At 52.4% G+C, this 22,569-nt stretch overlaps 2 protein-coding genes across 3 annotated transcripts; one reads left to right on the top strand and one right to left on the bottom strand.

The window, feature by feature from the left end:
• Positions 1-1,308: 1,308 nt before the first annotated feature.
• LURAP1 (leucine rich adaptor protein 1) lies at positions 1,309-7,727 on the bottom strand. Its single transcript, XM_081085870.1, has 2 exons — positions 7,476-7,727; positions 1,309-1,903 (listed from the first exon to the last, which is right to left on the bottom strand). Exons 1-2 carry the CDS (start codon positions 7,671-7,673, stop codon positions 1,382-1,384), a joined length of 720 nt encoding a protein of 239 aa, XP_080941996.1. The 5' UTR covers positions 7,674-7,727; the 3' UTR covers positions 1,309-1,381.
• A 4,728-nt stretch (positions 7,728-12,455) lies between these two features.
• POMGNT1 (protein O-linked mannose N-acetylglucosaminyltransferase 1 (beta 1,2-)) lies at positions 12,456-22,546 on the top strand. 2 transcript variants are annotated; one of them, XM_081085860.1, is made up of 22 exons: positions 12,456-12,563; positions 13,022-13,177; positions 14,030-14,144; positions 14,270-14,388; positions 15,051-15,116; positions 15,204-15,317; positions 16,178-16,295; positions 16,486-16,584; positions 16,713-16,840; positions 17,182-17,252; positions 17,482-17,557; positions 17,750-17,833; positions 17,922-17,963; positions 18,158-18,216; positions 18,545-18,617; positions 18,700-18,828; positions 18,913-19,038; positions 20,724-20,788; positions 20,982-21,026; positions 21,238-21,373; positions 21,692-21,801; positions 21,886-22,546. In XM_081085860.1, the coding sequence occupies exons 2-22, from the start codon at positions 13,058-13,060 to the stop codon at positions 21,971-21,973; spliced, it is 1,983 nt and encodes a 660-aa protein (XP_080941986.1). In that variant the 5' UTR covers positions 12,456-12,563; positions 13,022-13,057; the 3' UTR covers positions 21,974-22,546. The 2 variants fall into 2 exon arrangements, with proteins under 2 accessions (XP_080941986.1, XP_080941987.1); XM_081085861.1 differs by lacking the exons at positions 20,724-20,788; positions 20,982-21,026; positions 21,238-21,373; positions 21,692-21,801; positions 21,886-22,546 and adding an exon at positions 19,827-20,197.
• Positions 22,547-22,569: the final 23 nt, after the last annotated feature.

Below are 22,569 nucleotides of genomic sequence, written 5' to 3'. Positions count from 1 at the left end.
AAATGGTGGAGGGTCGGGGCAAGGTGGGGGAGGGGGAATCACGGGGTAGAAAGGAAGACACCTCCTCCCTTTGGAGATCTGGTCCGCCTCCAGAGTTCTGAGACCTCAGGCTTGTCCTCCCTGAGCAGCGGGGACTCATCTGCATATAAAAGGCCTGGGGCCCGAAGTGGGAGGGAAACTGAGAAGGTGTGGAGACACAAAGGCTGAACCTCCTGGCAGGCAGGTTTGGAGCCAGAGTACAAGAATGGGGACAACCCGGGGACAGGGTAAGACACGAACGGACTGTGGCCGGGCAGGCCAAGACTTTGAGAGCAGGAGGTGGAGGCCCTTGCCAGTTTCCCTCCCTAAAAGCACAGATATAGGAGTGCCGGCACCAGGCAGGGATGTGGTTACAGAGGAAGCGAGATCCCCTAGGATGAAATGAGAATAACCCTGTCTAAAAAGTATGAACCTTTCTGAAAAGAAGCGTAAATATCTGACAGTGAGAAAGTTTCTTGCCAGGAGGGGTGGTATGTTCCCCCTCACGAGAAGTAATGGTTTGGAGAATAAATGGCATGGTCTCCCTTAGCAGCAGGGGTTCAGATACCGCTATACGGACCTATTACCACCAAAATGACTGGTTCAGTGGAAAGGCTAATCCATCCTGGCAGGCAATGACATCACTCACCAAACAGGAAACCGTGGTTCTACCAACCCCAAAGGTTACTAGGAAGGCTAATCCTGAGTGACCATGTCCCTCCACAGCCATCCATCTTGGCCAAGGTTTGGGGGAGCAGGAGGGGGGAAGACAGCCAAGGCTCTTAGACATTGAGTGAAGCCATTATTCTCTTCATGAGTGACCTCCTAAGGGCCCTAAATCCTTCAAATCCTTACGTAGTTATGGAGGAAAAGGAAAGAGAGACCATCACACCCTCAAGAGCAGGGGTGGGGAAACTTCTGCCAAAGGCCATTTGGATATTTATAACATTGTTCACGGGCCATACAAAATTATCAACTTAAATATTAGCCTGCTATACTTGGTCAAACATTTAGGTAACTCATCCCTAATGCCTTGGCAGGGCCAAACCAAATGATTTTTTTATGTGGACCATAGGCTGAACGTTTCCCACCCCTGCTCTAGAGTTAATATATCTATGGGGGGGGAAAAAAAAAAATATATATATATATATATATATATATATATATATATATCCAATAGTTGAGGGATAGAGGCACAGCTTCGCCAAGGACCAAAGAGATAGATGGTGAGGCCAGATTTCCATGGTAACTGATTTCAATGCAGCCTCTTCCTAGTCCCAAATTGAGAGAGAGAGTAAATTTCAAGGGAGATGAGGGCCTAGTGAAGAAAGAGCCACAGCAGAACAAAAGGGTGGAAATGTTGTTACAGGAAGGTCACATCATCCTGGCACTGCCCCCAGTACCAGTGGACCTCAAAGCCCAGCTCGGCATTTTCATCCTCTGGTGGCTCAGGAGGTCCACCTTGGAGCCCCGCCTCTGGGGGCTTCCACACAGCCCTCAAGCTCCCTAGCTTGGTGGCTGTCAGGTCCAACTCAGTCCTGGCCCTCTCCCCACCAGGTATAACCTTTGCCCAGTCCATCTCAGGATGGGGAGCCCTAAGGTTGCCCGGTTCATCCAGCTCAGGGGGTGCCACGGTGTCCAGGAAGCTGCCAATGGAGACACTGTCCAGCTGGTCAGTGGAGCCGACGTCTGGCAGGCTGTCCCAGCTGCCTCTCCTTGAGTGGCCTGGGCTCCCACCTGTCAGGCTATATTGACTGCTGGTGAGGCTGCTGCAGTGGCTGGTCAATGTTCCCCGTTCTTCCAACAGCCAGCGGAGTGCCTCAATGCCCTCATTCAAAGTCAGCAGCTGCTGTAGGATCTTCACGTCAATGGCTCGCAGGTAAGCCTGGGGGAGTGGGAGAAGGAATCAGTTCCCGTTCTGGGCCATGCATTTCCCAAATGTTTCCAGAGACCCCTACCTTGTGATCCAGCCAACTGTGTTTCACTGTCAAGAAGCAGGGAGCCCTGGCTGGTGTGGCTCAGTTGGTTGGACATTGTCCCGTGCACCAAAGGGTTGCCAGGTTTGATTCTATCAGGGCACATGCCCTGGGTGGAGGCTTGATCCCCACTGGGAGGCTTGCTGGAGGCAGCTGATCAATCGATGTTTCACTCTCATATCAATGTGTCTCTCTCTTCCTCTCTCTCTAAAAATCAGTAAAAAAAAAAAAAAGTTTTTTTTTTTTTTTTAAAAAAAAGGCATGGAAACAGAAGGTTTGGAGTGTGGGCTTAGAAGCAGACAGATCACTGTTTTAAAACCTCACCTCTACCACTGATTGTCAACACCACTATAGCCAACTTTCGTATCTTCTTTGAGCTCGGTTTCCTGGTTTGTAAAATAGCGTTAAATCACTCACCTCACAGGGTGGCTGTGAGAATTTTGAGATGCTGTCTATTAAGTACTCAGCATGGTGCCTGCCACAGAGTAAGGTCTCAGTAAATGTTAAATATTAAAATCTGATCCTACTGAGCTTTGAACTTCATAGATAGGTATTACTACTAACTCCTGAAACAACCGGTCCAGAGTCACCAGTAAACTTAGAAACAGCCAACGAATAGTCTGATAGGAGGCCAGCTGTTAATTGGGAGGTAGACTGGACCAAAAGAAGACAGGAGCTGAGGGGTAAAGAGGGGGAGCCACCCTGGTCCCCCAGTCACTTCAGGGTGCCGGTGGTAGCAATTATTAAGGGAGGGGAAAGTTGGCTAGAGCTTCGTAGGGTCAGAATCCCTCTGACTAGGGATTCAGTGCTGTCCTCCACCACACACTAGTCTCCCTGCTTGTACTGGGAGTAAGTCTGACTGACTGGGTAATCTCTAGGGTCCCTTTCAACTCAGAGGCACTGAATCATCTTTCCCAAACACAAGTTTGAACCTGTCCCTCCCTTGCTCAAGAGCCTTTATGGGCTTTGCACTGCTCTTAGAGAATAAAATGTAAACAGTTTAGCAGCTGGCATTCAAAGGCTTTCATAATATGGCTCTTGCCCATCTCCCTAGCTTCACTTCTAGCATACCTCCCTGGGAACCCCGGTTCTGCCACCCGACTTAAAAGCTCCTTTTATTTTTTTATTTTCATTTTTTTATAAATATATTTTATTGATTTTTACAGAGAGGAAAGGAGAGGGATAGAGAGTCAGAAACATCGATGAGAGAGAAACATCGATCAGCTGCCTCCTGCACACTCCTCAATGGGGATGTGCCTGCAACCCAGGTACATGCCCTTGACCGGAATCGAACCTGGGACCCTTCAGTCCGCAGGCCAACGCTCTATCCACTGAGCCAAACCGGTTAGGGCAAAAGCTCCTTTTATTTAGTGTCATTTTTAGTCAAAGTAATAGATAGTGAAAGATTAAAGAGGGGGAAAAAAAAAAGATTAAAGAGGCAAAAAGTTCTGCAAGATTTATTATGAAAAGTAACAGTTTCCCATCATTGTCCTAAATCCCACACTCCAGAGACAACTATTAATTTTTTTTAGCTGTTTATTTTGGTACTTACCTTCTAATTTCCAAATAACATGCTATTTACTAATTTTTAAATCTTAGCTATTTTCTACTGACTTCTCACACGATAGGTTAAGAATTTAACTCTTCCAGCCGAAACCGGTTTGGCTCAGTGGATAGAGCGTCAGCCTGCGGACTGAGAGGTCCCGGGTTCGATTCCGGTCAAGGGCATGTACCTGGCTTGCGGGCACATCCCCGGTGGGGGATGTGCAAGAGGCAGCTGATAGATGTTTCTCTCTCATCGATGTTTCTACCTCTCTCTATCTCTCTCCCTTCCTCTCTGTGAAAAATCAATAAAATATATTTGAAAAAAAAAAAAAAAGAATTTAACTCTTTCAATTTACTCCCCAATTCCTCTGCCATACAGGCACCTTTCCCATCTCCCCATATTCCCATTATATACAATAAAATTAATTATTCAGTGTTTATCTTATTAAAACTCAATCACAGCTAAGCCATGTGGTTTACTATATTGACCTTACATTTCTTACAACTTTGTTTTTCTTAGAATAATAATACGTTGCCCAGCCAGCGTGGCTCAGTGGTTGAGCGTCTACCCATGAACCAGGAGGTCATGTTTCAATTCCCTGACAGGACAATTGAATATGTTATTATTAATGTTATAATATGTTATATTAGTATTATTCATGTTATAATATTACTACTACTACTGTTTTGCTTAGTTTGCTATATAGTTGTCAGTAAGTCATCACCAAATTCTCTCCCAATTGTCTTAATTTCTCAAGGCTTTTAAACATATCATATACTAGTATTGTATCTATTCCATCTTAGAGGCAATAGATATATTGTACCTATTTCCATTTAGAGCCTTGAAAATTAGTGGAACTTAGCCAGACAAAGCAGTGTCTCCTCCAAGTCAAGTATCCTTGCCAGCCCTAGCCAGTTTGGCTCAGTGGGGAGAGCGCCAGCCTGCAGACTGAATGGTCCCAGGTTTGATTCCGGTCAAGCTCATATGTCCAGGTTGTGGGCTCAATCCCTGGTGTGGGGCATGCAAGAGGCAGCTGATCAATGATTCTCTCTCATCATTGATGCATCTATCTCTCTCCCTCCCTCTCTGAAATCAATAAAAAGCAAGGCTTTTTTTGCCAGAAAAATAATACTCATTTCACACCATCTCTTTGGAAATAGAAGGGGGATAAACAGCTCGGGAGAGATGCAGCCTCAGAGGCCACTCCAACCCAATTCTCTTCCCACAGGGATTCAGGTTCCCCACTCCTCCCCTTAACACATACACATCAGACTCCCCTGAGGCTACAGTATGGCTCCCTTACCATTCAAGTGAAATCAGGCCCTAGGATAAAATCCCAGTCCCAAATCCCTGGTCATGGATTGAGATTCTCAGACTATTATTACTAGGAAGGCTCTTAGAGATCATCTGGTCTCACAGTCACTTGCCTTCGCCAACTTCGGGAAGAGGCAGAAAAACTAAACCCAAGAGAGAGGCCCTGCTCAGGATCTCAAGACGATTCAGCAGAGCTACGACTTGAACCTATGCCTCCCCACTTCTTGCCTAAAGCTTTTTTAAAAAAATATTTTTTTATTGATTTCAGAGAGGAAGGGAGAGGGAGATAGAAACATCAATGACAAGAGAGAATCATTGATCTGCTGCCTTCTGCACGCCCCAGACTGATGGTAGAGCCCACAATCCTGGGCATGTGCTCTGGCCAGGAATTGAACCATGACCCCCTGGTTCATAAGGTGGGTGCTCAACCACTGAGCCACACCAGTGGGCTAAAGCTTTTTGTCAAACTGTTCTGTGGGGTTGTTGTCATAACCACAGTTATTTGGGTGGCAGTATTAAGAGGAAGTTGCCACTGTTTTTCCTTTCCACATGCTGCTGCCAGAGTCTGGCTGGGCAGGAGGGAAAAGGCCTAGAGGCAGGGATGACCTTGGCCTCAAGGGCAAGACTGTCCCCTCCCTGCAGGAGAGCTAGGAGAAAGACTGGTGAAGGACAGTACTTAGAGGGCTGGGACCAGTTCTGTCACAAGTGGCTCCAGGGTGGAACCCCCCTGCCCTGCTCCTTCCTTGTCCTCCCTGGCTGTAACCCAGTGGGCAGGGCAGAGTGTAAAAGAGATTCATGACATCCTGGCCTGAAGAGGGAGGAGGGAATGGAGCAGGGATCCGTGGGGCACATAGGGAGCCTCTCCCTGTTAGGGCCCCCAGAAAGCTCCCTCCCTCCTGCCCTTCATGGGCAGCCTAGGGCCCCAGGCCAGGCTGGGTCAGGCTGGGTCAAGAGTGGAGACCTAATCAGAAGTTAAACGTACCCCTTAAAGTTTACAAACAGGGAATATCCACCAAAGGCAGAAAAGAGTTAGAGCCCGAGAGACGGGGCATGGCTCCTCCCTGTGTGACCTCGGCACCTACAAGCATGTTTCATCTGTGAGACGGGAGAATGACGACTGCTTTCCTCATGTGAACGACATAAATATGTTTAAGGTGTCTGGCACAAAGCAGGTCAATGGTAGATGTAAAGTGTAGGCAGGTCATCTAGGTTCAAAGCTTGGCTCTGCTTTTTAACTTTTCGTATGACCTGGAGCAATCACTTAACCTCTTTGTGCCTCAGTGTCTTCATCTATAAAGTATCACTTACCTAAAAGTGTTGCCATGAGGATTAAGAGACGATCTTGTAAAGTGCGCAGCCTGAAGTCTGGCACGCGCACTTGGTAAAAGTTAGTTTCCAAAGTAGGGCCCTCTAGGTAGGCTCTTTCTAGGCCTTGAGCTAAAGTCTGTACAATGAGGCAAAGCCAGGCCCCTCCCATAGGTGGACACTATTTAGGAGAATTTGGCTCAGCTCCAGCCTTCAAGGCCAAGTGCACACATGGCATTCAAATCCTCCCCCCAGGGAGCCTTCCCTGATTGCTCTGCCCATAAGGCTCTCCTCCCAGCCTCTCAGGCTGTGTGGAAGCCCCCAGGACCTCCTCCCCCTCTCCCTCACAGCTCAGCCTGGCACAGAGCTGGGCACACAGTGGGGCTCCAGGAAGACATTAACTCACATCCTCACTGTGGCCTCCTGGTTCTGGGCCAGAGAGCAGCTGGCAATTCGTCAGTTCCCTAGAACTGGCTGTAAAGTGATGGCAGGTGTAAATCACCACCTTCACCGGAATCAGGGCCCCGGGGAGCCTGGTGGGTCCCAACTGCTCTTTTGGCTCTGAATCTAGACCCAGCAGCGACGGGGAAGGGGGAGGGTGCCTGTTTCCTGTTCTCCCCAAGGAGGTACAGATGAGATCCAAATATCCAGTGCACCCTGGGGTTGGTGAGGAGGAGACTGAGTCAGAGGTGACGAAACCAACACTGAGAGTGCTGCTACTCATGTCTGCTAAGGTTGCAGGAAATTTCAAATACAGGGAGATTGGGAGAATGTTAGTGAAAGAAAGGATGTTTTTAGTGGCCCTAGTCCAGGCAGTTTTCACCCAAATCTTTGCTGTGCTGACTCCAGCCGTGAACACTGGGGTCTCAGAAGAACAAACCCTGGACCCAGTTTGCCGGAGGAGAAAAAACTGGTTGCCCTATAATGGCGACTGGGGGCTAGATGGTCCTGTGGGTGAGGAGGTGGGGTGGGAGGTGGGGAGATTTCTGCTGCGCTAGGTTCTCAGCGCTTCCCAGTCTTGCCTCTCCCCTCCCAATTATTTGGCAGGAAAAACTTCCAAGAGCCTGTGCCTCCCTCCCCTAGTCTTCAGGACCCATCTACACTCTCCTCACCCGTGGGGAAGCAATTGATGACCCAGGGTTTAGGGACTGACCTGGGAGCGATCCCGCTGGGTTAGGTGGGGAGTTTAAACGCCCTGGGCTCCAGGCCAACTCCGAGTCGCTCTTTCAGGCCCTCCACCGGGGACTCGGGGACTCGGGGCTCGGGTCCCACCTCCAACCCCCACCTCCGCCCAGCCTGTGGGGCCCCACACTCACCAGCTCCACCTTCAGCGCCTTGATCTTGTCCCCCAGCCCGTGGCCCGAGCTCGGCGCCCCGGGGAGCAGCAGGGTGCCGGCGGGTCCCGGCTCCCGCTCCCCTCGAAGCCCGCGGAGCAGCCCTTCGGGGGTCTTCCTGCCCACCTTGCTCTCCACGTCTCGCAGGTCAGGCGCCTGGGACTCTGCAGTCCCCTCCATACGGGCCTGTAGCCTGAACCGAGCAGAGCGTCGGGACCGCGGGGTCCCACTCCCTTGGGTCAGGTCTCCGCTGCTGGTGCGGAGCGGAACCGGTGGGTCCCTGCCCGCGCCGCGCGGGGGCGGGAGGAGCGCGCCGTAACACTCAGAAAAGCCGCGCAGCCGACCTCTGGCCCTGGAATGCTGGTGTGTGTGTGTGTGTGTGTGTGTGTGTGTGTGTGTGTATGTGCGTGTACACGCGCGCGCGTGTGTGTGTGCGTGTGTGTTCTCGAGTGCTGCGGACTTCTGGCCCTGGAATGCTCGTGTGTGTGTGTGTGTGTGTGTGTGTGTGTGTCGCGGGGGCGGGAGGAGCGCACCGTAATGCTCAGAAAAGCCGCGCAGAGCCGCGTGTGTGCGTGTGTGTGTGTGTGTGTGTGTGTGTGTGCGCGCGCGCGCGCGCGCGCGCTGCGAACACAACCTTTGGCCTTGGAATGCTTAGGGCTGGGCGAGTCTAGATTTGTAACTGAAGGAGCATTGTAAGAACTCAGCGCCTTCTCCCTCCCCCCTCCCCCGCAGGAATCCAGCCAAGTACACAGCAGGCGCCCAATAAATGTTTGCTGAATGAAGGCTAAGCATGCTCAGTCATGGATGTGGGAGTTTAAGGAACAGTGGTAATGTAACCCGACAACCAGTGGGTCCCGGCTGCCTGTCACTATTTGAGCCAATTAAGCAAAGACAGGGTTGAATCATATGAGTGTTTATTCCAATAATGGCGGCAGCATGGGAGAGCAGCAGGTCTTCCACAAAAAGCTGCTCTGCCCCTCCCCACAAGCCAGCCGCTTATGTTGGGAAGAGGGATGAAGATTACATGGGGAAGTAAGAATTACAGGCATGGGAAAGTAGGCAAGGTATCATGGTTATAGGTTACAGGCAATGCGGGCTGGCGGGGGGGTCGCAGAGGGTGGGCACCTCCGGGCGCCTCCAGGACTAGGTTGTTTAATCTTTCCGTAATGATAGGTAGTTCTGGGAAAAGGAGGATAGACTGCATTCCAATGTTGGCTCCCATGTCCCCGGGTGTACAACTCTCAGCCAGCTTAGAATGTGTTTTCTCTAATCAGAACAATCATGGTTAACAGAATGATTAATATTTCTTATCATTATCACTATTTCATTTCTGCCCCTAATAGTTGCAGAGAGTTGCAGTGGGTGAGAGAAGAGCTGGGTCTAAAATAGTGGTTAGAATTTAGCTAGCCACTGACACCGCCTGTGTAGCCACTGCATTTAGACTAAGGGAGTGGAAAGTGAAGTTTGTCTGGCTAATGAGGAGAAAAGTTTCAAGCCGAAGAGGTCCACCTGGGCCAAATCATGCTTGATCTTGTGAACTGATACTTCTTGTGTTTGACCATACATGTGAATTACTGTATCTTTGAATCTTATCAAAATGCAGATTATGATTCTGTAAATCCAGGGCAGGGCCTGAGGTTCTCCAGGGATCACACTTTGAATAACAAGGTTATAGAAGATAATTCTAAGGTGCTTGGATTTTATTCTACAAGCAATGAGGAGCCATGAAAAACTTATGCTTTGGCTTGATTTTTATTTTATTTATTTATTTATTTATTTAATTTATTTTTTATAGCAAAGGTGGAGATTTATTGAAGAACAAGTATGAACTCCCACGTGGGGAAGGGGAAAGGGTCCTTATTTTATTTTTTTTGTTGATTTCAGAGAGGAAGTGAGAGGGAGAGAGAGAGATAGAAACATCAATGATGAGAGAGAATCATTGATCAGCAGCCTCCTACATGTTGCCTACTAGGGATCAAGCCTGAAACCTGGGTATGTGCCAAGCTGGGAACTGAACCGTGACCTCCTGGTTCATAGGTCAATGCTCAACCACTGAGCCACACTGGCTAGACTTGATTTTAGTTTTTAATCCATGTAATTTCAGGCCATGGTTACAGGATAAAAGATAGTTAGTTACACCTGCCCTATCCTTTCCCACCTCTAGTCCCAATCCCAAGAGGCAATCACTTTCAGCTATTTTTTCCTGGCATTTATATTTATAACCCCACAATGGGTTTATAACACTATTTCTTCCTTCCTTCCTCTCTTTCTTTCTTTTTGTTAATCCTCACGCAAGGATATTTTTCCATTGATTTTGAGACAGAGTGGAAGGGAGTAGGAGAGACAGAGAGTGAAACATCCACGTGAGAGAGATACATCAATTGGTTGCTTCCCACACGCACCCCAACCAACCCTGGGGATTGAGCCTGCAACTGAGAGGTACATGCCCTTGACTGGAATTGAACCCAGGACCCTTCAGTTTAAGGGCCAATGCTCTATCCACTGAGCCAGACCAGCTAGGGCTATACCACTATTTCTTTTAAAAAAAATATCTTTATTGATTTCAGAGAGGAAGGGAGAGGGAGAGATAGAAACATCAATGATGATAATCATTGATTGGCTGCCTCCTGCATGGCCCCCACTGGGGCTCGCCGAGCCCACAACCCGGGCATGTTCCCAGACTGGCAATTGAAATGTGACCTCCTAGTTCTGTGGTTGGCAAACCACATGTTCCGCGGCTCGCGAGCCACATGCAGCTCTTTGCCCCCTTCAGTGTGGCCACGAAGTTTCAATCGCACTGTACGTGCGCGCCCGCACGTGGTATTTTGTGGAAGAGCCACACTCAAGGGGCCACAGTTTGCCGACCACTGTCCTAGTTCATAGGTAGACACTCAACCACTGAGCCAGGCCAGCAGGGCTATACCACTAGTTCTTAAATTTAAACATTGTCTACTGACTTCCTATTATGATAAATATGGATTCACCTCACACTTTGTAGTTCCCTTCTTCCATTGGCCCTAAATATTTTTAGCCTTAATCTGAGTTTATATACTGGCTACCTTTGTAATTTTAAGTAACATTTTTCTGTAGTATCTCTTGATTCATGGATAACTGTTAACATTTTGGGGGATATCATCCCACCATTTAGGAAGCAGATGGAATGTGGAGAGTTCAAAAATAACTAACCGGTCTTCTGGCTTCCTCTGGTGGAGAGTTCAAAAATAACTAACTGGTCTTCTGGCTTCCTCTGTCTCCTTTTAATCTACAAACAGTAAATATTCTCTTAAATTGGGTTATGTTGCTTCCCTGCCTAAAATTCTTCCATGGCTATCCACTCACCTAAGATAAGCATCACTGTCACCTGGAAACTTGTTAGAAATGCAGTATTCTGCTCGGCCCTGGCCTGCTGAATCAAAAACTCTAAGAATGCGGATCAACCATTTATGTTTTTACAAGTCCTCCAAGTGATTCTTTTTCTTGTTGTCGTTGATATAAGGGAGAGTAGAGAAAGACAGGAAGAGAGAGAGAAACATAGATTTGTTGTTTCATTGTGGTAAGCGAAGTCCTGTGTATATAAATTATTTCACTTAATCTTCACAACTCTGTAACTATCATTATTGTCAGTACAGTGCAGGGATGAAGAGTGAAGTCTGGCCCTAGCCGGTGTGGCTCAGTGGATAGAGCGTCAGCCTGCAGACTGAAGGGTCCCAGGTTCCAGTCCGGTCAAGGGCATGTACCTTGGTTGCGGGCACATCCCCAGTGGGGGGTGTGCAGGAGGCAGCTGATCGATGTTTCTCTCTCATCGATGTTTCTAACTCTCTATCCCTCTCCCTTCCTCTCTGTAAAAAAAATCAATAAAATATATTTTAAAAAAAACAAAAATAAAGAGTGAAGTCCGGCCCTAGCCGGTTTGGCTCAGTGGATAAAGCAGCAAGCAGGGTCCGGGTTCCACTCAGGGCACAAGGGCTGCTATCTCTGTTCCAGGCTCCGCCCTGATCCCCGGCTCGTGCAGGAGGCAACCAATCGATGTGGTTCTCTCACATCCACGTTCTGTCTTTTCCACTCTCTCTAAAAATCAATGGGAACATATCTTCGGGTGAGGATTAAAAAAAAAAAAAAAAAAAAGAGTGAAATCTGGAGCCAGGCAGTTAGGATTGGAGTCCTAGCTCTCCCAACTGGGTGACGCCGGGCCTCACTCTCTCCCGCGGTAAGACTGGGGTAGGAGCAGCGCCTCCCCGAGAATCCTACCCAGGCGTCCCCGCTGGAGCTGCTGGGGAGCTCAGTGAGTTGTGCCGAGTGATCCGCACAGTGACCGGCACAGAGTAAGCACCAAGCAAGCGCATTCCCACTCCCCACAGGGACCCTCGACCCAGGCGGGAAGGGGCCTGCCCAAGGTCTGGGTGATGACGGAGCCAGGTATCAGGTATCGGGTATTTAATTCCCTTTATTCTTCCGAGGCCGGCATGCCGCAGACCCGGTGCAGCCCGCCCCGGCTCCGGGGACGGTGGCCGGTCCCCGCCCCGGGGGTGCCGTGAGGTCCAGTCCAGGCCCGCGGTGCCCGCCCCGGGGGTGCCGTGAGGTCCAGTCCAGGCCCGCGGTGCCGGCCCCGGGGGTGCCGTGAGGTCCGGTCCAGGCCCGCGGTGCCCGCCCCGGGGGTGCCGTGAGGTCCGGTCCAGGCTCGCGGTGCCCGCCCCGGGGGTGCCGTGAGGTCCGGTCCAGGCCCGCGGTGCCCGACCCGGGGGTGCCGTGAGGTCCGGCCCAGGCTCCAGCGCGCCCACTGGATGGGCGGTGCCGGAGGCGGGGACGCAGCGCCCCCAGCACCCACCCCGCCGGCCGCGGAGCTGCGGGGGGACTCCCGGCCTCGCGGGCTACACCCCGCCCGCCGCGGCCGCCCGAAGCGCCGCCCGCCGCCCTCTCACCCCGCAGCGGCGGCGGCGGCGGAAGCGGGGAGGCGGGCCGGGCGGCCGGGGCGGGGCCGCGAGCGGCATGGAGGAGGCGGAGGCCGCGGCGGGCCGGGCGGAGCGGTGCCGGCCCGAGAGGGCCCCGAGCGGGGCCCAGGGCCCCTGAACCGTGAGTGCCCCCGGGCGGGGAGCGCGGCCGGGCGGGGCTCCCGAGGCCTCAGGCGGCCCCGGCCCCGCGAGGAGCAGAGCGGGACCGGAGAGGAGGCGGCGAGGGTGGCAGGGGGTGGAGGACGGGCCGGGGAAGCCGCCGCCCTCGCCCCCCAGGACGGGGAAGGCCCGGGGCTTGGTCCTGGTGGCGGCCGATGAGCCCTGAAAGCCGATTGTTCGCCCTGTTCCTCCGGGTCCCTGGGCAGCCCCCCGTCCCCCGTCCCCGGGGAGTCTCCAGGTGACCTGACCCCGCGGAAGGGTTTTTCCCGGAAAAGTTGAGCCACTTTCCCGGGTCGCACGGTATGGGTGCCGGCGGGGCAGAGCTCCTGGGAGGCCCTCCCCCACCCCCCGAGGCCTCGGACTCCGGGAAGAGCCCCTTCCTCCCGGTGATCCGCCGGCCGGTCCCCCCGGTTTGCCAAGGCATGGGCTCGGGACGGCGCTGACCTCCTCCCCGGCATGGACGACTGGAAGCCCAGCCCCCTCGCCAAGCCCTTTGGGGCGCGCAAGAAGAGGAGCTGGTATCTCACCTGGAAGTATAAGCTGACCAACCAGCGGGCCCTGCGGAGGTGCTGTCAGGTATAGAGACGTCCCAGACCTCACGGGGCTCCTCCCCGCCTTCCCCAGCCTGGGCTGTGAGCACTGGAGCCCTTCTTGGCCGCCCTCACCCTAGGGGGCGGGGGGGGGGGGCAGGTTCCTCGTGGGGAAACCTCTCTGTGCCATGTCCCTGTAGGTACTGGTGTGGGCCCAGAACAGCCTCTAGGCTTCCGACAGAAGCGGGAAGTCTGATGAAAGGCTTTGCCCAGGAGCCCACACCGGTCAGGCCCTAAGGGCTAGGACCCAGGTCTTCGGATGCCCAGCTGGTTCCCTGGGACTGGCTCCATCTCTCGGAACTAATTGTGGAGGGAACCGAGGAAATGAAAGCCTCACATTGAAAACTACAGGAGCTCTGGGTAGGGAAGAAGGGAAGGTCCGGGGTGTCCCTGAGGAAGGTGGTCATGGCACTGGACCCTGCTTGGAAGAGTAGAGTTGACCCTGGGCCAACAAGAGGAGAGAAAGACCCCAGGTTCTCCCTGTGCCATCCCTGCCGCCAGGGCCCTCCTTTCAGGAAGACCCTCAGAGATCTGCAGGGAGGCCCTAGCTGGTTTGGCTCAGTGGATAGAGCATCGGCCTGCGGACTGAAGGGCCTCAGGTTCGATTCTGGGCAAGGGCACATGCCCAGGTTGCGGGCTTGATCCCCTGTAGGGGACGTGCAGGAGGCAGCCAATCAATGATTCTCTCTCATCATTGATGTTTCTATCGCTCATTCCCTCTCCCTTCCTCTCTGAAATCAATAAAGATATATATTTTTTAAAAATAATAATTTATTTATTTTTTTAAAAAAAGATCTGCAGGGAGTAGATCTTTAGTTATCCCCACTTCTCCCCTCAGACAGGGGCTGTGCTTTTCCTACTGGTGACTGTCATTGTCAACATCAAGTTGATCCTGGACACACGACGAGCAATCAGTGAGGCCAATGAAGACCCGGAGCCGGAGCAAGACTATGGTGGGGCGGGGCTGAGGGTGGGATTGGTGTGTGTGTCAGGCGGGGTTCCCTGGGATCTCACGGCTGAAACAGCAGGCAGATCCCAGAGGATGAGACTCCCTCCATGACCTGTGGTGTCCACACAGATGAGGCCCTGGGCCGATTGGAGCCCCCACGGCGCAGAGGCAGCGGACCCCGAAGGGTCCTGGATGTGGAGGTCTATTCAAGCCGCAGCAAAGTATATGTGGCCGTGGATGGCACTACGGTGAGTGGGCTGGTGTCTGGTGTACACTCCTTTCTATTCAGGGTGTGGTCCACTGGCCCTGGGACCCACTGCCCGAGTAGGAACCGTACCTCTGCCAGTTTCTACGTGGGTGGCTTTGGAGGCCTCAGTTCCTCATCTGTAACCTGGGACTAATCATGATTTCTACTTGTGAGAATTAAATGAAAAGTACATGAAGTGTGTTACATGTAGTGGGGTTTTATCAGGAGTCATTATTAGTATTAGTAGGTAGTTAGTTCATTGTTACTTATGTCATAACTACTTCCTGGTCCCTTCATTAGCCTTAGCCTTGTCCCAGGCACTGGGACCGGAAAGTCATCAGATCTGGCCCTACTCAGAGGGATTAATCGAATAGAGCGTGATGTCTCCAGCATGAGGCAGAGACAGTCACGTGCTCTACGAGCCGTGAAAGCTGTGGAGGGGAAGGTTGTAGAGAGAGGTGAGCTCTTTTGGTGCGGTGCTGTGAGGGCTTCCTGGAAGAGGTGGCCTTCAAGCTGGGTTGGAAGAGAATTGTGTCAGAGGCGTAGATAGGCAGGAAGAGAGGTTTCATTTCATGCAGTTGTTGTTTTTCTTAAGCGCCAATAAGACAGAGAGACCTGGAATGCCAGAGTGAAGAGTTGGACTTTGTCTCTGCCACCTTGTAGGTACTGGAGGATGAGGCCCGGGAGCAGGGCCGGGGTATCCACGTCATCGTCCTCAACCAGGCCACGGTGAGGTTCTAAGGGTAGGGGACCTGGAGGGCCAAAGCTGAGCCCTCCCTGCTGGCGACACATACTCAGTGGTATGTGCTTTGCCAGGGCCATGTGATGGCAAAGCGTGTGTTTGACACGTACTCACCTCATGAGGATGAGGCCATGGTTCTGTTCCTCAACATGGTGGCACCCGGCAGAGTGCTCATCTGCACCGTCAAGGTCAGTGACTCCCGTGGCCCCCTCCCCTAAGACCCAGCTCCAACCCTGCCCACGGCGCTGTGTTCTATGCCCCTTACATGGCACACCGAGAAGAGACTCTGGAGGAAGGTAACGCAGGTCCCGGTACTGGCCTTGTTATTTTTACTAATTGAGCATGTAGTTACTGAGCACATACCGTGTGCCAGGCACTGCTGTGGGTATGGGGCTACAATGGGAAGCAAGAAGAGTCCCTGCCCTTAAGGAGTTTGCTCCAGCAGAGCAAGATTTTTTTAAAAAAGCAGCCAAATAAATGTTTAATGTCAGGAAATGATAACTTGTATGAGGAAGAAAATGAAGAAAGGGAGACAGAGTGATGGGGGGTGTATTTTAGAAAGGGAAGGCCTCTGTAAGGAAATGGCATGTGAGCAGAATGCTGGAGGAAGTGTGGAGCGAGCCATGTAAATATCTGGAGGAGGAGCATTCTGAATAGAAAGAAGGGTACGGGTAAAGGCCCTGAAGTGGGAAGGTACTTGGCATACTTGAAGAATGGCAAGGATGCCAGGGGAGCTAGAGCAGAATAAGGGAGGAGAAAAGAGTGGGGAAGAGGGCAGAGAACGAGCAGGGGACAGAGGTGCATACTGTGTGGGATTATGGTAAGGATTTATTAGCCCGGTGACTTCGGATGATTCTCAGCTTTCTCCCTAAGCCTTCAGTTTTCTTACCTGTGGAATGATAGTATTCCCAGAGGGTGGCCGTGATAATTTAACAAGCTAATTTGAGGAGAAGATCTGACATGGTGCTTGACACTTAGTTGGTGCTCCATGAGGCCAGGTCTCCTGGAACTGTGCTGTTCAGGCTGACCGCCTTCTCTGGTCTCCCAGGACGAGGGCTCCTTCCATCTCAAGGACACAGCCAAGGCTCTACTGAGGAGCTTAGGCAGCCAGGCCGGCCCTGCTCTGGGCTGGAGGGACACCTGGGCCTTCGTGGGACGAAAAGGAGGTGCCGGCACCATAGTCCACCCACCCTGTAGTATTAAGGGCCTAGGGGAGCAGAACCCCCGATGGGATGGGGAGGGAAGCAAGTAGGTGCCAGTGGTGGTGAGTTGGATGAAAGTGGGCAGGGAGATGGGAAGAAGCTCCAAAACTGGAGTCTGGGGCCCCCATTATTCCTCGTTCCTGCCCCTTGCCAGGTCCTGTCCTCGGGGAGAAGCATTCTAAGTCACCTGCCCTCTCCTCCTGGGGGGACCCAGTCCTGCTGAAGACAGATGTGCCGCTGAGCTCAGCTGAAGGTGGGATTAGTGGGGGCTGGGCTCTGGGCTCCTCTTCATGGGGCTTTATTCTCTTGACGGGGTGCCTGGAACTCTTCAGACTGCACTGGCCTCATGCCCCCATCCTGTTGACCCCATCTCTCCCTCAGAGGCAGAGTGCCACTGGGCAGACACAGAGCTGAACCGCCGCCGCCGGCGCTTCTGCAGCAAAGTTGAGGGCTATGGGAGTGTGTGCAGCTGCAAGGACCCCACACCCATCGAGTTCAGCCCTGACCCAGTGAGTGGGGCCTTAGGCAGTGAGGCTTGGACTCCTTCCCAGCTTGGCAAGGGGCCCTAGGACAGATCCAGGTTGGGCTTTCTCTACCTCAGCCTGGGAGGGAACCAGGGGCTGAGGATTTACACTGAGCTCTGAAAGATGGGGCATCCTGGGGAGGGAGGGCAGGCCATGTGAGCAAAGGCCCAGAGTCAGAGTTGGGCTGAGTGTGTGGAGGGCCCAGGACAGGGAAGGCTCTCTGCCTTTCCCCTGAAGTCCCCCTCACCCCTCAAGAACTCTTCCCTTGGGAGGGATCCAGGTTGAAGAGGGAATAAGGCAAGAGTTAAAAGCTGTTTCTCATTCAGCTCCCAGACAACAAGGTCCTCAATGTTCCTGTGGCTGTCATTGCAGGGAACCGGCCCAATTACCTGTACAGGTGAGCCTGGCAGTGGGCTGCATCCAGCACCAATAGGAGGGTGCTCAGTGGGTGGGAACCCCAGGCTCATCTATCTGTAGGAGGAACTCTTGAGGTGGGCAGGAAGACAACAGATTCTAGGTCCATTTACATATGTGGGTGAACATGGGGAATGTGGGCCCAGCTATAAACACAGGGGAGCCCTGCGTTGGGGGGACAAAGAGGCCTAACTTATCCTTGGGCTCCCCAGGATGCTGCGCTCTCTGCTCTCAGCCCAGGGAGTATCTCCCCAGATGATAACCGTGTTCATTGATGGCTATTATGAGGTGAGTGGGGTTTGGGGGCTTTGGGTGGGGCAGAGCACAGTGTTTCAAGTGCTGAGTAGCAGTGATCACAGAACTGGCGAGGGAGATAGCCCAGGCAAGGACTGTGAAATGTGGGGGCTTGGCATGCCAGGGCCTGCAGAGGTGGGCAGGGGGGAGGTGACTCGTTGGATGACCAGTGGCCATGCCCCCCAGGAGCCAATGGACGTTGTGGCGCTGTTTGGTTTGAGGGGCATCCAGCACACTCCCATCAGCATCAAGAATGCCCGCGTGTCTCAGGTACTGCCTTGGCAGGGATGGAAGGGGCAGACACCGGGCAGCACCGTCCACCCTAAAGCTCATATGCCGGTTTCTGTTCCCCACCCAGCACTACAAGGCCAGCCTCACTGCCACTTTCAACCTGTTTCCGGTGAGTAGTAAGAACAAAACTCTTGGGCCTCGGGAGGGGAAACATGAGCATAAAGTCTGGCCTTATGTAGCAAACTCTTCATCCTCCTCATCTGGAAAAAGGGGAGAGTGCTGCCTGAGCAGTGGGATGAGGGTGGAGGAGACATGAGATGGGAACGGTCCCCTTGGGATCACGTTGTCCCCCTCCCGCTGCAGGAAGCCAAGTTTGCTGTGGTTTTGGAAGAAGACCTGGACATTGCTGTGGATTTTTTCAGGTGAGGGGAATGCCCTTCCATTGCAACCTCTATAAGCTTCATGGGGCCTCTTTGCTTGACTGGGTCTCCAAGGAAGAAGGCCGTGAGGTGTCTTGGAGCGCTTTCTGGAGGAAGCAAGCTCAGGTGGGGGAAAAGTCTGAGCAAATGTTGAGTGGCAGGTGTTGGGCTGGAGTAGAGAGTTGAAAGGATAAATGGAAGATGAGATGGAGATTTAAGGGGAAGAGCAAGGGGGCATGGCTTTTGAGTTCCATCTCCAGCCCTTTGTGCGTCACTGTATGACTGGGTGTGTCCTTGTCCTTCCCTGAACCCCTGACCCTGCCTCTCTCAGCTTCCTGAGCCAGTCCATCCACCTGCTGGAGGAGGATGACAGCCTGTACTGTATCTCGGCCTGGAATGACCAGGTAGGCTGAGAGGCCAGGGGTCGGCTGGGAATTTTGTAGGGTCCCCGAGCTAATACCTCCCACCGTGGTCGCCTATCCCCAGGGGTATGAACACACAGCCGAGGACCCAGCATTGCTGTACCGCGTGGAGACCATGCCTGGGCTGGGCTGGGTGCTGAGGAAGTCTTTGTATAAGGAGGAGCTTGAGCCCAAGTGGCCCACACCAGAAAAGGTGTTCTGGCAGGGCAGGGTAAGTGAGCCGGGGTCCTCTACCAGCTCCAAATCTCTTGACCTTCATAATCTTCCATGCCCCCAGCTCTGGGACTGGGACATGTGGATGCGGATGCCTGAACAGCGCCGAGGCCGAGAGTGCATCATTCCGGACGTTTCCCGCTCCTACCACTTTGGCATCGTGGGCCTCAACATGAATGGCTACTTCCATGTGAGCGGGAGGGATGTTGCCGGGGTGGGGGACGGGGGGAGAGGAGGGCACAGTATGGCAGGTAGCACAAAGAGCATGGACTCTGGAGCAACCCCAGGTCTGCCTCTCACTAGCCACGTAACCGTGGGGAAATTACTGATCCTCTTTTTTTTTTAATCTTTACCCGAGGATATGTTTTTTATTGATTTTTATAAAAAGAGAGAGAAACATTGATATAAGAGGGAAACATCAATCGGTTGCCTCCCTGCATGCCCCGACTGGGGATCAAACCCACAACCTAGGTATGTGCCCTGACCAGGAATCAAACCCAAAACGGTTTGGTGTACGGGACAGTGCTCTAGCCAACTGAGTCACCTAGCCAGGGCTACCGATCCTCTTTAAAAAAAAAGTTTTTATTGATTTCAGAAAGAAGAAGGAAGAGGGAGAGAGAAAGAGAAACATCAATGAGAATCATGATCAGCTGCCTCCTGCACGCCCCCTGCTAGGGATCAAGCCAGCAACAGAGGGTTCCCCTGTTCCAACCCCAGGATGTGCCCTGACTGAGAATTGAACCATGACCTCCTGGTTCATGGGTAGATGCTCAACCACTGAGCCAAACTGCTGGGCCTACTGATCCTCTTTTACCTCAGTTTTTTTATTTTTAAAATGAGAATTAAAATACTGTTTACCTAGTAGGGTTGCTAGGTTATGAGGTTTACTAGTAAATGAGTTGCTATATGCAAAATGCTTTGAACTGTAAGCATTATATAAGGGTTAGCTCATATTATTTTTATTATTACTATTCTTAGCATGAGGCTGGGTGCGGGGAGAGTATTTCTACTGCCAAGCACATATCCAGCCCTGCAAGCTCTGCCCTCTCCTGTCCTTGGAAGTTCTGCGGCCTGAACAGGGAGGTCCCCAGGTCTCCACCCCCTATATGGCTGTGTTCAAAGTGCCACTCCTGCCAAAACCGGTTTGGCTCAGTGGACAGAGCGTTGGCCTGTGGACTGAAAGGTCCCAGGTTCGATTCCGGTCAGGGGCATGTACCTTGGTTGCAGGCACATCCCCAGTAGAAGATGTGCAGGAGGCGGCTGATCGATGTTTCTCTCTCATCGATGTTTCTAACTCTCTATCTCTCTCCCTTCCTCTCTGTAAAAAATCAATAAAATATATTTTTTTTAAAAAAAGTGCCACTCCTGTTATAGCAAGGGAGGCCTTGAAACAGTCTAGCCTGAAGGAATGGACAGCTCCCAGCTTGAAACCTCCTAGAAGTCAGAAGGGCCCTGAAAGACCAGCTAATACAAGACCTCCACTCATTTCCCCAAGAGGAGCAGGCATTTACCTCAGCACCTTAGTCACAGGGGTTTCCTCTCCCAGGCCAGCCAGCCCCTTTGCCCACTACTTCCTGGCTTCCGTGGATCAAGAACAGCTGGTCCAGGGAGAACCACTGTGGACAGCTACTAGCTCAGGGGTCAGTGGCATGAGCTGCTGGTGTGGAAAGGAGCTCTCTGGCAATGCTTAAGCCTAAATTAAAGGCAATAAGAGCCCGCCAAGGATATTGCAAAGAGGACAGGAAGACAAGGAAATTAGAGGGACCTTTACAGGTCCAGGACTTAATTTGTGGGCCTGTGGTTATGTAGTGGGTCAGTGGGCAGGTGTGGGCCAGACAATGGAAGGCTCTGATTTGCACCTTCACACCCACTCAGGAGGCCTACTTCAAGAAGCACAAGTTCAACACAGTTCCAGGTGTCCAGCTCAGGAACGTGGACAGGTAGGGGCTGGGGACAGGGCAAAGGGTAGGATATCTGGGAGTCTTGATGACCATTATTTGACAGTCCCTTCCAACCCTGGGGCCTGTATGTTTATCCCAGCCTGCTGTCCCCCAGTTCCCATGTGAACCTCAGCCCTGCTCCTGGGATCTTGGGGCTACCCTCTCCCTTGAACCATTTCTCCCTCTCTTTTAGTCTGAAGAAGGAAGCTTATGAAGTGGAAGTTCACCGGCTGCTTGGGTATGGCCTAGGGCATTAGGGGTGCGTGGCAGGGAGTGAGGAGGAGTCAGATACTAGGGTCCAGGCCTCATAATTTGTGGGGCCCGCTGCACAATGAAAAACAGGGCTCCTTGTTCAAAATAAGAATTTCAAGACGGCAACAACTAAGCAAGGGGCCTCGTGTGATACACTCATGAGTGAGGGCCTGTCTCACTCCCCTCCCCCACTGCAGTGAAGCCGAGGTGTTGGACCATAGCAAGAACCCTTGTGAAGACTCTTTCCTGCCAGACACAGAGGGCCATACCTACGTGGCCTTTATCCGAATGGAGAAAGATGATGACTTCACCACCTGGACTCAGCTTGCCAAGGTGCCCCTCTGCCACACCTGCCCTAGAAATGCCCCTTCCCCAAGATACAGGGCGCCTTTTACCTTCGAACCTTTTCATTACGCTTCCAGACCCACCTTTCAACCTCCTTGTCCAGATTTGTATTTTAACAGCTGCTACCTCTTATTAGAAGTACTTTAAGAAAAAAATTAATTTGAGAGATGGTAAAAAGGAAAAAAAAGATGCCATCTCTTGCAGTTTGAAGAGGCTGCTGAGGAGGGAGGGGGGCTGGGCCTTGGGTCCTCAGAGGCCCCTCCCCGCAGCTCTCTGACCCATGCCTCTCCCTACTCCCCCCCACAGTGCCTCCATATCTGGGACCTGGATGTGCGTGGCAACCATCGGGGCCTGTGGAGGTTGTTTCGGAAGAAGAACCACTTTCTGGTGGTGGGGGTCCCAGCCTCCCCCTATTCGTGAGTGACTCTTTTCTGCCCTTGGAAATGGGAGACGGGCTGGATGGGACCGAGCGAATGACCTCTTTCCTATTACCTTCCCAGGGTGAAGAAGCCACCATCCATCACCCCAATTTTCCTGGAGCCGCCCCCAAAGGAGGAGGGAGCCCCAGGAGCTGCAGAACAGACATGAGACCTCCTCCGGGACCCTGCAGGGCTGGGTACTGTGTACCCCCAGGCAGGCTAGCCCTTCACCCCATCATGTAGGATTTTGTAGACACTGGCAGGGGTTGGGGCTGGTTTGTTTTTAACATGAGACTTAATTACTAACTTCAAGGGGAGGGTTCCCCTGTTCCAATGCCCCTATTTCTGAGTTGGAGGTCTATTTATTTACTTCCTTGTTGGGAAAGGGCAGGATAGTTGCTGGAATCCCTGAGCAGCTGATCCTCCCCTTTGAATACTCCCTCCTCCAGGCCTGGCTCAGAATTTAACCTATTTATTTACTGTCCTGAGGGCCTTGGAAACAGGGTGAAGCCTGAAGGAACTTGATTCTTTTATGGACTGGGGTGCTGCCCTGAGGGTGTGGCTGGCTCTTACTCAGGAAACTGCTGTTCCCAACTCCTGGACAGGCCCGGCAGGGGCCCGCCCACTGATGCAGACGCACTCAGAGACCCTCACCCTGAACCAGGCCTCTTCTCGGCCGCATCTTTGTCCAGGTTTCCAAAGCTGGATAAGGTGGTCATTGATTAAAAAAGGAGAAAACCTCTATGGATGTGTCTCGTGATTGTG

Source organism: Myotis nattereri (assembly GCF_964212035.1).
Source record: "Myotis nattereri genome assembly, chromosome: 3".
In the NCBI taxonomy this organism is placed as follows: Eukaryota; Metazoa; Chordata; class Mammalia; order Chiroptera; family Vespertilionidae; genus Myotis; species Myotis nattereri.
Note: the sequence above shows the minus strand (reverse complement) of the source record. Positions and strands in the feature narration are given on the sequence as shown.

Coding starts and splice junctions, on each gene's coding strand:
- LURAP1 (XM_081085870.1), bottom strand. CDS start 7,673: ATGGAGGGGACTGCAGAGTCCCAGGCGCCTGACCTGCGAGACGTGGAG. Junction 1,904..7,475: donor AGGCGCTGAAGGTGGAGCTG/GTGAGTGTGGGG, acceptor CCACTCCCCCAG/GCTTACCTGCGAGCCATTGA.
- POMGNT1 (XM_081085860.1), top strand. CDS start 13,058: ATGGACGACTGGAAGCCCAGCCCCCTCGCCAAGCCCTTTGGGGCGCGC. Junction 17,834..17,921: donor AGAATGCCCGCGTGTCTCAG/GTACTGCCTTGG, acceptor TTCCCCACCCAG/CACTACAAGGCCAGCCTCAC. Junction 18,829..18,912: donor AGTGGCCCACACCAGAAAAG/GTGTTCTGGCAG, acceptor CCATGCCCCCAG/CTCTGGGACTGGGACATGTG.